Genomic DNA, 14663 nt, shown 5'->3' with positions numbered 1-14663 from the left:
AGAGAGGGAGTACTTTGTTGCTATGTCTTTATGTTCTTTTTCAAGGCGATTTCAAAGATGATATATCCTGTTGAGGCTGCTAAGAGCTGAATTAATAGAGTTATTAGTGAATGTTTTTCTAAACCTGTTATCAGTATACACTTTACTCCTAAACTGTTATTAAGATGTTAAAAATTATAGAATCTATATTTGGGCTGGGCAAAGTGGCTCACTCTTGTAATCCCAGCACTTTGAGAGGCCAGGGCAGGCGATCACTTGAGATCAGGAGTTCAAGACCAGCATGGCCAATGTGGTGAAATCCTGTTTCTACTAAAAATACGAAAATCAGCCGGGCATGGTGGTGAGTGCCTGTAGTCCCAGCTACTCGGGAGGCTGACGCAGGAGAATCGCTTGAATCCGGGAGGCAGAGGCTGCAGTGAACTGAAATCACGCCACTGCACTCTAGCCTGGGCAACAGAGTGAGACTCCATCTCAAAAACAAAAACAAAGGAATTATGAAATCTGTATTTGAAATCTTTTCATGGGTGCTTTTTTTTTTGAAGTATTCCTCCACATATTGACATTAAAAGTAGACAAATTAACAATAATCCAAATCAGTAAAATTCTTTAACTGGTTGAACTGGGACAAAGACAAATTCTTAGTGACAAAGAGTCTTGGTGTGTTTGTTTTGTTGAGTCCATGATTAATTCGTTCAATTAGTGACTTGTCAGTGAAACCAGAATATAGCAAATGTAGTATAAAGAATAATTAATAGTAGTAAAGCGTTCTGAAATAAATAATTCTGATTCGATGGTGTTAACTTCTGTGAGGTTTTTTGTTATTGTTGTATGTTTATATAGTGTCCAGTAGTCTCTTTGGTATGTGTGAATTAATTTTATGCCTTGAAAATCAGCACCTTCAAAAAGGAACTCAATTTTTTTGTTGTTGTTCTCTTTCTGGAGAAAAAAGGAGCTCAATTTAAAAGATAAGGCCTACATATCTAGTACTTTTTTCTTCATTGGGCAAGTCAACTTGTTGCAGATAGGTCATCTTCAAGAGCCAGCTCTAGTGTCCTATATCTATGCTGCACTCATTTCATACCAAGCAGCTGGAACTAAGTCACCAGCCCAGCTTCCTCCAACTGTTGCAAGTGTACTGAATTATATTTTAATAGAAATTAAGCCACTCAAGTCTCTGAAAACATTAGCTCCTATAGGATTCCTCCTTTTCATTCCTTTCTTTTCCTTTTGGTTTTTGTTTTTATTTCCTTTTCTTCATCTAGAAAGAAAATGGGAAACAACAGAATAATTTATTTCATCTGAAAGACTACCATGATGAGGGTAAAAGTAATAAACCCCAAAACACTGGAGAATATTTGCACCCTGTTGCAAGGCATGAGTTCTGTGCACTTTGCTCTTGATGTCATGTAAGGGAAATATTTGAATGAGTTTTAATCAAGTGTTGAATATTTACTGAAGGCCTTTTTGGAAGTAAATCAAAGATGTCTTGAAATTTTTAGCCATTACCCATCGGCTTAGTTTCATTTATCTCAAACTGCAATTCTTACAGTGTTACGTTTCTGTGAAACATCTGTAAAACGAGCCTTTGTGGGTCAAACAGAACACCTGAGGCCTGAGAGTGCCAGGTGAGAACTGCAGGTTGAAGAATCTTAGATTCTGTTTGGTTGATATATAGCTTGTGAGTGAATCAGATTACTATTTAGAACTTGTCCATTTATTTGAAGTCTACTAACACGTTTGGAGGCACTAAAGTTTCTTCTCAAATTTTTCACTTGGAATCAGGACCTGCCATGGTTGTCTGCCACCTCAACAGTGAATGCTAGAAAATAGTTTTATCGCTTTATTTATTAAAAAAAAAAAATACGTGTGTGTGTGTGTATATAAATATATATAGCCTTTCAACTGAAACAAGATAGACTATTCACTAATCACAAATATTAATGGAAAATTGGTAATCATATGCCCTTTTAAACTTTCCTTGGTTATATATACAACTCTAAATTAATCAGACTTTGTTTATTACCAATCAGTTAATGCTAGGTAACCATTTATGAACCATCAGCTCTATTAAAATTAAAACTGCCAATCTTATTTCCTGCATAATACTTTGTTAATGTGATACTAAAAGTGGTAATGACTTTCATTTGCATACTTTTAGTTCACTTTCACGTGCCTGATTTAATCTTTACAGACAAAGCAGATCTTATAAAAGAGGAAATCCAGACCCAAAGAGGTTGTAATTTACTTAGTCATGAAGCTGGTAAATGGCAGAGCTTTTCTATTTGGGACTTCAAGCCAGTCCTTTTTATTCAACCTTGGTTCTTCTTTCTCTGATATGCTAACTTTCTCCCTCTCCCAATAAATATTTTTATTTGGGAGCCGGGTGCAGTGGCGTGCTCTCTAGTCCCAGCTACTCGCAGCTGAGGATCACTTGAGCCCAGGAGTTTGAGGACAGCCTGGGCAACACAGCAAGAGAGGGAGACCCCTATCTCTAAAAAAAAAGTTGAATAAAAATTTAAAAAATTAAGAATCTTTTTGTTTAGAGAGCTTAAAAACTTTCATAATTAATTATAGAAGTAATAGGTGTTATTTTATCCCACATACCCTACCCGACCTCTACCCTCTTTGGGTTTTTTTTTTTTTTTTTTTTTTTAAAGCATTGAGACTGTTACAAATAAAGTTTCAGTGCTGCAAAAGAAATAGCACTCGAATATAAAATTTTCTTTTTAATTCTCAGCAAGGCAAGTTACTTATATGGAAGGGTGCGCTCTTACGGATGGAGCAATGGTGAGCGCACACTTGGACGAGGGAGGGGAAGGGGTTCCTATCCCTGATGCACGTGACGCCTGCTGCTGTATCGTTTCCCCTATTGGCTAGGGTTAGACCGCACAGGCTAAACTAATTCTGATTGGCTAATTTAAAGAGAGTGACCGGGTGAGTGGTTTGGCCGGAAACGTGGTTGTGACGGAGCAGGTAATCGGAATGTGTCAGGGTGGAGCAGGTTGTCGAATATGGTTGCTTTACTAGGAAGTTAAGTTTAAAAGTAGAAGGCGAAGAATTGAACATACTGACATATTGATTCTTTGAAAAGAAATTTAGAACTCATATCTAACAAGACCATCTTCCCCTTTATCTAATCTACCCTGTTCTTAAAAAAACTACTTGTGAAAAACAGACTTATATTATTAACTTATACTTAGACATTTAATTGACTGTTCATTGGATATGTTTTATGACTTTGGAGTGAGAAAATCGTTTTCCAGGTAATCACAATTTATATATGACAAGATTAAAAAACAGTCTTTTTTTTTTTTTTTTTTTTTTTTTTTTGAGACGGAGTTTCGCTCTTTTTTATTGCCTAGGCTGGAATGCAATGGCGCGATCTCAGCTCACTGCAACCTCTGCCTCCCGGGTTTCAGCGATTCTCCTGCCTCAGCCTCCCAAGTAGCTGGGATTACAGGCATGCGCCACCATGCCTGGCTAATTTTGTATTTTTAGTAGAGATGGGGTTTCACCATGTTGGCCAGGCTGGTCTTGAACTCCTGACCTCAGATGATCTGCCCGCTTTGGCCTCCCAAAATGTTGAGATTACAGGCATGAGCCAATGTGCCTGGTCTACAGTCATCTCTTGGTATCCATGGGAGATTGTTTCAAGGACCCCTGGTGGATACCAAAATCCATAGATGCTCAAGTTTCTTATATAAAATGGAATAGTATTTGCATATTAACCTACAAATAGCCTCCCATATACTTTAAATCATCTCTAGGTTGTAATACCTAATACAGGGTAAATGCTATGTAAGTTGTCATTACACTGTGTTTAGGGAATAATGACAAGAAAAAGTCTGTACATGTTCAGTACAACTGCAACCACCGGCCTCCCCCTGCCCCGCCGCCCTTTTTTTTGAGACAGAGTCTCATTCTGTCACCCAGGCTGGAGTACAGTGTGTGATCATGGCTCATCTCAACCTCGATCTCCTGGACTCAAGCGATCCTCTCACTTCAGCCTCCCAAGTAGCATGTGCCATCACGCCTGGCTAATTTTTGTATTTTTTGTAGAGACAGGAGATCTAGGTATCGATCTGTCTGCCTACCTACCTGTCTATAAAATATTATTATTATTTTTTTTGAGATGGAGTCTCACTCTGTCACCCAGACTGGAGTGCAGTGGCGCGATCTTGGCTCAGTGCAACCTCTGCCTCCCAGGTTCAAGCGATTCTCCTGCCTTAGCCTCCCAAGTAGCTGGGACTACAGGCGCCCACCACCATGACTGGCTAATTTTTTTTGTATTTTTAGTAGAGACAGGGTTTCACCATGTTGGCCAGGCTGGTCTCAAATTCTCGACCTCAAGTGATCTGCATGCCTTGGCCTCCCAAAGTGTTTGGATTACAGACGTGAGCCACCGCGCCTGGCCTTTTAAAAAATATTTTTGATCCTCAGTTGATTGAATCCATAGATGCTGAACCCACGAATAAGGAGGGCTAACTTGTTTCATTTTGTGAAAAACTTTACCTTGTCAGACTAAAAAATGTTCAGTGAAAGGATCAGAGTTGAAAACCAAATCAGATTTTGACTTTTAAAAGTCTTCTTTTGGAGGTTAGGTTCTTATAGAAGTTGATAGAAAATATGTCTTATTTTTCTTTGTTTAGGAAGCAAGATAGACTCTAGAACTTGGACTTTGAGTTAAAAATTTTTGAATTAATGAGATAATTAAATAAATCTTTGTATCTTTGGTTGGAAGGTAGTCATAGAAACCTGAGGCTTTCTAACCTAAATTGAAAGATGGAGCCAAAGAGAGAATATGAATAAATGAATAAGACCGAGGGAAATTGATAGATTATAAACTGGTTATAGTTTTTTGATTCCACTCTATCTTGAAAATTCTGATGATGAAGTATTTCACTTTCATGATATATTTAGATATATTCTTTTCTTTTCTTTTCCTTTTTGTTTTGAGACAGAGTCTAGCTTTGTCGCCCAGGCTGGAGTGCAGTGGTGCAATCTCAGCTCACTGTAACCTCCACCTTCCAGCAATTCTCCTGCCTTAGCCTCCTGAGTAGCTGGGACTACAGGCATGCACCAGTATGTCCAGTTAATTTTTATATTTTTAGTAGAGACGGGGTTTCATGTTGCCCAGGTTGGTCTTGAACTCCTGATCTCAGGTGATCCACCCGCCTCGACCTTGCAAAGTGCTGGGATTATGGTCAGGAAGGAAGGAAGAAGGAAGGCAGGCAGGCTAACTTAATAACAACATAAACAACTCTGGGCCATAATAGGAGGGAGAAACATTCTTTAAAACAATGTGCTGTTGTATTACTTTTCTTGAAGTACAAATTTTTATAAGTTTGCTTTTTTAATTATGAAAGTTTTCAGACATGCATAAGAATAGAACAGACTTCTCTGTAAACCCAATTCAGTTATCAAGATCTTGCCACATTTGCTTTGTCCTTTTTCTTATTTTCTTTGCTGAAATGTTTTAAAGTAAGTGCTAGACATCATGTCATTTCACCCCTACTTACTTCAGTGTATGTCTTCAAACAATGTGGACATTTTCTTCCCTAACCACAATGCTCTTATCTCCTGAAGTTCCTAGTATACAATTTGAGATTTCCCTGGTTATCTCTAAAACATCTTTTTATTTTTGATTGTTTGTTCAAGTCAATATCCAAGCAGTTTCTCCTTTTTATGTTGGATTGTGATGTCTCTTAAGCTTTTCTTAATCTGTAACAGTCCCCCAGCTGTGTCTGGTAAAAATGCCATTCAGCTGAAAGGTAGATTGTCCCAAATCCAGAATTTAGCAATTGCTTCCTTGTGGTATCATTTAACTTTGTCCTCTCTTTCCCTCCTCCCTGCATTTCCTGTAAATAATCTCAAGACCCCTTTGTACTCTTAAATTATTGAAGGCCTCAAACAGCTTTCAGTTATGTGGGTTATATATACTGATTTTACTATATTAGAAATTAAAGCCGAGAAATTAGCCTGGGCAATATGGTGAGATCCTTATCACTACAAAAAATTTTTAAAAATTAGCTGGGCTTGGTGGTGTGTGCCTCTGGTCCCAGCTACTTGGGAGGCTGAGGTAAGAGAATCGCTTGAGCCCAGGAAGTCAAGGCTGCAGTGAGCCATGATTGTGCCACTGCACTCCTGCTTTGGTGACTGGTCCCAAAAAAAAAACCCTGAGAAATTTTAAAAATATTTATTTACTAATTCATTTAAATATAGAACAATAATGAACCTACTACTTATTATAAAATATTTTTAATGTAAAACAACTATATTTCCCAAAACAAAAAATAGTGAGAAGAGTGGCATTCTTTTACATTTTTGCACATCTTGGAAGAGATTTCTTGTGTCTGCTTCTGCATTCATTACTTTGTGATATCTTATACCAAGTAGCCAAGTAAATTTGGAAAACTTTACTTATGTGTGCATGAGAGGAGAATGAGAGTGAAGAAGGCAAATGATGCCTTAGTGTTATAAGAATAGTTCTGACATCATGGATCACCTGGTGAAAGGATCTCCTGGCTTACAATTTCAGAAACGGCTGCCCCAGAGGCTGCTTTCTTTCGTTTGTTGTTGTTGTTGTTGTTGTTTTAAGACAGGGTCTCACTCTGTTGCCCAGACTGAAATGCAGTGATGTGATCACCATTCTCTGCAGCCTCGACCCCCTGGGCTCAGCCTCAGCTACAGGCACATGCCACCACACACAGCTAATTAAAAAATTTTTTTATAGAGATAGGGTCTCACTATGTTGTCCAGGCTGGTCTCGCTCGAACTCCTGGACTCAAGCAATCCTCCTGCCTTGGCCTCTCAAAGTGCTAAGGTTACAGGTATGAGCCACTGCTCCCAGCCTGCCCCAGAGGCTTGATTAGATTCAGAGTCAACTTTTTTGGTAAGAATACTTCATGATGCTATATTATATACTTCATATTTTGTCATTAGGAAACACACCATATCTGGTCATCTCATTTTTGGATCCTAAGATTCATTGGTGGGTTTGGGTGAGCCATTTTGCTTTTTTAATAAGATAGTACAAACATTTCTTGCTGTTAGTAGTTGTCAGCATAACAGTTTCACCATCTTTATCAGTGTGTTGTGGTATTTTCAATTTTTCCTAATCAACAGGAGGAAGATGTCTTATTGTTTACTTTTAAATTCCCTTTATAGTTGTGCTAATTTTACATTTTTCTATGTGTTCACTTGTTTTATCTGTCTCTTATCAATTTCTTTTGACCCATACCTATTTGATGTTTTTGATGACCTTTGAAATGAATTTGGACAAAATCCTTAGGTAATGTAGATTTTAAGCTTTTCTCACTCACTATAATACTTTGTCCATTCTTTGTTGCTTTTTACCTTTCATTATGCCATCTTTTATATATTGAAGTAATTTTGATATTAGATAGTCTAATCTGGTGATCCTTTTCCTTGTTAAGCCTGGACTTCGATGAATCATGGGAAAGAAATAGCACCAGAATTTGGAATCTTATAAAGGTGAAGATGAGTGCAGGAATCAGCTGCTTTTCTCCTTTATTTTGCCAAAAAAAAAAAAAAAAAAAAAAGAAAAGGCCCAAGGAAGTCATGAGTTACCCATCTTTACACAGTTAGTTGGGGCCAGAGTTGAAACCAGAGACTCACTCGCCAAAATATTTTTTTCCTCCTCATTCTATCCCTGTCTCTAATGAGCGCCTTAGTTAATTTGGAATGAGAATGATGGATTTTGTATTTTGGTTAAAAAAATCAAAGAATTTTCTTACCATAAATTATGTATTTTGTGGAGCTTTGCTTCTTACTAGAATACTATTACAGCTATTATACCTAGTGGAAAAGTACTCTCCCTTCCCCTTCCCTTCCCCTTTCCTTTTCTTTCCTTTCCTTTTCTTTCTTTCGAGACAGAGTCTTGCTCTGTCACCAGGCTGGAGTGCAGTGGCGCGATCTTGGCTCATTGCAATCTCCGCCTCCCAGGTTCAAGTGATTCTCCTGCCTCAGCCTCCCAAGTAGCTGGAACTACAGGCACACGCCACCGTGCCCAGGCTAATTTTTATATTTTTAGCAGAGACGGAGTTTCACCTTGTTGGCCATGATAGTCTTGATTTCTTGACCTCGTGATCTGCCTCCCTCGGCCTCCCAAAGTGCTGGGATTACAGGTGTGAGCCACCACGCCCGGTCGAAAAATACCATTTTTTTTTTTTTTTTAGATGGAGTCTCGCTCTGTCACCCAGGCTGGAGTGCTGTGGCAAGATTTCTGCTCACTGCAACCTCTGCCTCCGGGGTTCAAGTGATTCTCCTGCCTCAGCCTCCTACGTAGCTGGGATTCCAGGCACATGCCACCACACCCGGTTAATTTTTGTATTTTTAGTAGAGATGGGGTTTCACCATATTGGTCAGACTGGTCTCAAACTTCTGACGTCGTGATCCTCCTGCCTTGGGCTCCCAAAGTGCTGGGATTACAGGCATGAGCCACCGTGCCTGGGTGAAAAATACCATTTCTTATTCAGTTTTATATATTTTAAAATTTAGAACCACTTTGATCTCTTTTCCTCCCCTCCCCTCCCCTCCTCTTCTTTTCAGACAGGGTTTTGCTTTGTCACCTAGGTTGGAGTGCAGTGGTACATTCTCAGCTCACTGCAATCTCCGCCTCCTGGGTTCAAGTTCTTCTCCTGCCTCAGCCTCCCAAGTAGCTGGGACTATAGGCACACGCCACCATGCCTGGCTAATTTTTTGTATTTGTAGTAGATATGGGGGTTTCACCATGCTGGCCAGGCTGGTCTCAAACTTCTGACCTCAGGTGTTCCACCTGCCTCCGCCTCCTAAAGGGCTGGGATTACAGACGTAAGCCACCATGCCTGGACAATTTATTTATTTTCTTTTTGAGATAGGGTCTCTCTGTCACCCAGGCTGTAGTGCAGTGGTGCAATCATGGCTCACTCCAGCTTCAACTTCCCAGGCTCAAGTGATCCTCCCACCTCAGCCTCCCTGGTAGCTGGGACTGTAGGCATGCACCACCATGCCTGGCTAATTTTTTATATTTTGTGGAGACAGGATCTCACCATGTTGCCCAGGCTGGGTCTCAAATTCCTGGGCTCAAGCAATCTCACACCTCAGCCTCCCGTAGTGCTACGATTACAGATGCAAGCCACCGTGCCTGGCCAACTTTGAGAATTTAAAGTATTATTGGTGTTTTAGAGTAAAGAATGATCTGATTTTGACCAATATTTTGCCCAACAGGAAGCCTGCAGACCTGCAGAACTTGGCTCCCGGGACCCATCCACCATTTATAACTTTCAACAGTGAAGTCAAAACGGATGTAAATAAGATTGAGGAATTTCTTGAAGAAGTCTTATGCCCTCCCAAGTGAGTATCAAAGAAAATATGTTTGAAAATATTGTCACTTCTTTGAAGCTTGTGTTACTTGTCTGTAGAGATCTTTCTCACAGCATTAATTTGGAATGACTAGGACTCTCTTCTATGTTTCTTATAATTAATGTTACACAGATAAAAGAATTGGCTTCCAGCTAGGCCAATAAGCCATACTAAGAAAGGTGGGGATTTGTCTAAGCTGTAGAGTACATGATAAAAACAGATTTGGGATGTGTGTGATAGGTCAGGAAAGACTGGTTATTTCTGGGCAGTAGGTCTCAAACTGAGAGAGAAGTTTAAAGAGGAGAAGGAGTGGGGAAAGACACATTTCAGCTGAACCCAGTAAGAATCATCTTAGCAGGAGTGTGGCACAGACTGCTATGAGATTTGATTTCAGTTCATTTTAAAGTTAACTTTCTAAAGCTATAATCCAAGGAAATTTTCGACTTTTCAGACCGTGTCCCTAGGATTCAGAGTTTTTATTTACTTATTTCTTTGAGGTGTTCCAGACGTCTAGGTCCCGGATGTACTGTAATGATAGTTACCTAAATTGCAAATATGCAGTTTTGCATCATACTATAATCTTGGCATAGGTTCAAAGCATTATTTGTTTCTTTTAGGCTTTTCCAGTTTCATGATCCTGAAAATTGACATGTTTTGTTTCTACTGACCCAAACCTTTCATGCTGGTTAACTTGACTCTTGCCCTCCATGTCCAGATATATTTTCCAGGAATGGGATTATTGAGACAGAGGGGTCTAAAATAATTATAGGCATACCCTGAAGGGTATGGTTCCAGACCATTGCGGGTTAGGTTCCACACCACTGTGATAAAATGAATATTGGAATAAAATGAGTCACATGAAATTTTTGGTTTCCCAGTGCATGTAAAAGTTGTATTTATAGTAGTATACTGTAGTGTTTTAAGTGTGCAATAATAGCATTATGTCTGAAAATATTGCATATACCTTAATTTAAAAATACTTCTTTGCCAGGCTGGGTGCGGTGGCTCATGCCTATAATCTCAGCACTTTGGGAGGCCGAGGCAGGTGAATCACGTGATGTCGGGAGTTTGAGACCAGCCTGACCAACATGGAGAAACCCTATCTCTACTAAAAATACAAAATTAGCCAGGCATGGTGGCACATGCCTATAATCCCAGCTACTCAGGAGGCTGAGGCAGGAGAATCGCTTGAACCCGTGAGGTGGAGGTTGTAGTGAGCTGAGATTGTGCCACTGCATTCCAGCCTGGGTGACAAAAGCAAAACTCCATCTCAAAAAAAAAAAAAAAAAAAAAAATCATTGTTGACAAATACTAATGGTTATCTGAGCCTTCAGCAAGTCAATCTTTTTGCCGATGAGGGTCTTGCCTTGATGTTGCTGGCCACTGACTGATCAGAATGGTGGTTGCTGGTTGGGGTGACTGTGGCAATTTCTTGAAGTAGACAACAATGAATTTTTCTACATTGATGGACTCTTCCTTTCATGAAAGATTTCTCTGTAATATGCAATACTGTTTGATAGCATTTAAAAATTTTTAAATAAATATTCTTTGCCTGAGGCTAATCTCAAGAGGTCCTGAGAACATGCGCCCCGTTTGATAGTGTTTTACCCACAGTAGAACCTTTTTCAAAATTAGAATCCATCTTCTGAAACCCTCCTGCTGTTTGAACAACTAAGTTGATGTAATATTCTAAATTCCTTGTTGTCATTTCATCAATGTTCTTAGCATCTTCACTGGGTATAGATTCTATCTCAAAAAACCATTTTCTTTGCTCATTCATAAGAAGCAACTCCTCATCGTTTCAAATTTTATTATGAAGGTAGAACAATTCGATTACATTTTCAGGCTCCACTTCTAATTCTAGTTCTCTTGCTGTTTTCAACACATACGTAGTTCCTCCCTCCACTGACATCTTGAACCTGTGAATGTCATCCATGAGGGTTAGAATCCACTTCCTCCAAACTCCTGTTAATGTTGCTATTTTGACCTCCTCCCATGAATCATGAATATTCGTTTTTGTTTTTTTTTTTTGGACGGAGTTTTTGTTCTTATCACCCAGGCTGGAGTGCGGTGGTGCAATCTTGGCTCACCGCAACCTCCGCCTCCCAGGTTCAAGCGATTCTTCTGCCTCAGCCTCCCGAGTAGCTGGGATTGCAGGTGCTTGCTGCCATACCCACCTAATTTCTTTGTATTTTTTAGTAGAGATGGGGTTTTGCCATTTTGGCCAGGCTGGTCTTGAACTCCTGGCCTCAGGTGATTCGCCTATCTCGGCCTCCCAAAGTGCTGGGATTACAGGTGTGAGCCACCAGGCCCAGCTGAATGTTCTTAATTGCATCTAGAATGGTAAATCCTTTCCAGGTCAGTTTGCTTTGCTCAGATCCATCAGAGGAATCACTTTCTATGGCCTTTTGAAATGTGTTTATTAAATAATAAGACTTGAAAGTCAAAATTACTCCTTAATTTATGGACTGCAGAATGGATGTTGTGTTAGCAGGCATGAAAACAACCATGATCTCCCTGTATACCACTATCAGAGTTCTGGGGTGACTAGTGCATTGTCAATGAATGGTAATATTTAGAAAGGAATCTTTTTTTCCTGGGCAGTGGCTCTCAACAGTGGGCTTAAAATATTTAGTAAACCACACTGTGAACAGATGGATGTGCCATTATCCAGGTTTTTAAAAAATTGTTCCATTTATAGAGCATGTGCAGAGTAGCTTCAGTATAATTCTTAAGGGTTCTGCAAATTTTGGAATGGAAGATGAGCATGGGTTTCAACCTAATGTCAGCAGCTGCATTAGACTCTAACAGACTCAGCCTGTCCTTTGAAGATTTGAAACCAGACATTGAGTTTTCCTCTGTAGCTAGGAAAATCATAGATGCCATCTTCTTTCAATAGAAGGTTTTGTTTGCATTAAAAATCTGTTTAGTGTAGCCGCCTTCATCAATGGTCTATCTAGAAGATCAATTCTAGATAGATCATTGATCATTTATTTCTACCTTCCCAGAAGTCCTAACCTTCCTTTCATCCCTAGTAAAGTATCTCCAGACCAACACTAAGAAAACCATATCTTGATTTTTTCCTCCAGGCCATGCATATAATTAGAATGCCAATAAATCAAAGCTAGGATATTTGTGAATATAAATTGAAGCTTTACATCTCTTAATAGAGTGCTATTATGAACATGCATTCAACTTAGTGGAAATAACTTTTTTTTTTGAGACAGGGTTCCAGTCTTGTTGCTCACGCTGGAGTGCAGTGGCGCAATCTTGGCTCACTGCAACCTCTGCCTCTCAGGTTCAAGAGATTCTCCTGCCTCAGCCTCCCGAGTAGCTGGAATTACAGGCGTCCACCACCACGCCCAGCTAATTTTTTGTATTTTTAGTAGAGACGGGATTTCACCATTTGGCCAGGCTGGTCTCGAACTCCTGACCTCAGGTGATTCACCTGCCTCGGCCTCCCAGAGTGCTGGGATTACAGGCATGAGCCACTGTGCCTGGCCATACTTTTTTTTTTTTTTTGGGACGGAGTCTGACTCTGTCGCCCAGGCTGGAGTATAGTGGCACAATCTCGGCTCACTGCAACCTCCGCCTCCTGGGTTCAGGCGATTCTCCTGCCTCAGTCTCTCGAGTAGCTGGGATTACAGGCACCTGCCACCACGCCCGGCTAATTTTTTTTTTGTAGTTTTAGTAGAGATGGGGTTTCACCATATTGGCCAAGCTGCTCTTGAACTCCTGACCTTGTGACCTGCCCGCCTCGGCCTCCCAAAGTGCTGGGATTACAGGCATGAGCCACCGCGCCCAGCCATACTTTTTTTTCTTCTTTTTTTTTAAGAAAAAAAAAAAAGACAATGTGTTGTACTGTCACCCAGGGGCTGGAGTGCAGTAGTGCTGTCTTGGCTCACTGCAGCCTCTAACTCCTAGGCTCCTGCGTAGGATGATCCTCCTGCCTCAGCCTTCCAAATAGGTGGGACCACAGGCATGCACCACTATGACCCACTTCTGGATCCCCTTTTGGTCTGGGTTTTTTTTTTTTTTTTGACATGGTCTTGCTCTGTTGCCCAGGCTGGAGTGCAGTGGTGCGATTATGGCTCACTGCCCCCCGCCTCGACCTCCTAGGCTCAAGTAATTCCCCTGAGGAGCTGGGAGTACAGGTGTGTGCCACCATGCCCAGCTAAGTGTTTAAAAATTTTTGTGGAGTTGGGGTCTTGCTGTGTTACCCAGGTTGGTCTCAAACTCATGGGCTCAGTCAATCCTCCTGCCTCAGTCTCCCAAATTGCTGGGATTACAGATGTAAGCTGTCATGCCTGGCTCCTTTTTAGTCTTAAAAGTGTCAGCTCTGAGATGAGTTCCATATTTGCCAACTTGCTCTCAGACACTAATTGAAAATGGTCTTCTATCTAGAAGATCAATTCTAGATAGATCATTGATGAAGGTAGATCTGATTTTCTAGATAGATCATCTGATGAAGGTGATGAAGGAAGATCTAGATAGATCAGCTGGATCTTCTAGATAACTGGCTGCATGCAGCTTCTGCATAAGCATTTGCTGCTTCATGTTTTACTTTTATGTTACGAAGATGGCCTCTTTACTTAAACCTCACGAACCAACCTCTGCTACCTTCAAACTTTGCTTCTGTAGCTTTGTCACCTCTCTCTACCTTGACGGAACTGAAGCAAGTTAGGGCCTTGCTCTGGATTAGGCTTTGGCTTAAGGGAATGCTGTGGCTGGTTTGATTATCTGGACCACTCAAACTTTGTCCCTATGTCATCTCCACTAAATGATGGGGTTCCACCATGTTGGCCAGGCTGGTCTCGAAATCCTGACCTCAAGGTATCCGCCCACCTCGGCCTCTCAAAGTGCTGGGATTACAGGTGTGAGCCACTGCGCCTGGCCCAGTTACTCAGTATTGATCCATTCATTTATTTATTGATTTATTCATTCTGCAAAGGGTTAATGGACTACAAGGCACTGTGAATATATTAGTAAATAAAACACAGTTCTTGCCCTCAAGTACAGTCAAGTATGGGTGGAGAGGTGGTTATGGTGGTGGGACCGGAAAGTGAATGGAATCAGGAAAGGCTTTAGAGAAGAGTCAGCACTTGAACTGTCTTAATTTAAAAAAATAAAAAGATGTTTAGCAGTTGAACAAAGGAGTGACAGGTATTCCACAGCAGAAGAGTCATTTTAAATACATAGTATAAACATATATATTATACACATACTACACATAAATAGTATGTAATGTATATTATAATTAATAATATACGTATATTTGGGAGAGTGGCTGAACTGTGATG

The 14663-nt window shown here is 40.4% G+C and overlaps 1 protein-coding gene across 1 annotated transcript in view; it reads left to right on the top strand.

Moving 5' to 3' along the window:
* The window catches only part of CLIC4 (chloride intracellular channel 4), a 97986-nt gene that overhangs the window by 60655 nt on the left and 22668 nt on the right, over positions 1–14663 (top strand). The window contains exon 3 of the mRNA XM_007979997.3: positions 9229–9354. Within this exon, the coding sequence (XP_007978188.2) occupies positions 9229–9354 (126 nt within the window). The remainder of the gene's footprint in view (positions 1–9228; positions 9355–14663) is intronic.

This window comes from Chlorocebus sabaeus, chromosome 20, assembly GCF_047675955.1.
Source record: "Chlorocebus sabaeus isolate Y175 chromosome 20, mChlSab1.0.hap1, whole genome shotgun sequence".
In the NCBI taxonomy this organism is placed as follows: domain Eukaryota; kingdom Metazoa; phylum Chordata; class Mammalia; order Primates; family Cercopithecidae; genus Chlorocebus; species Chlorocebus sabaeus.
The sequence above is the reverse complement of the archived record's forward strand: the minus strand, read 5'-3'. Positions and strand labels throughout refer to the sequence as shown.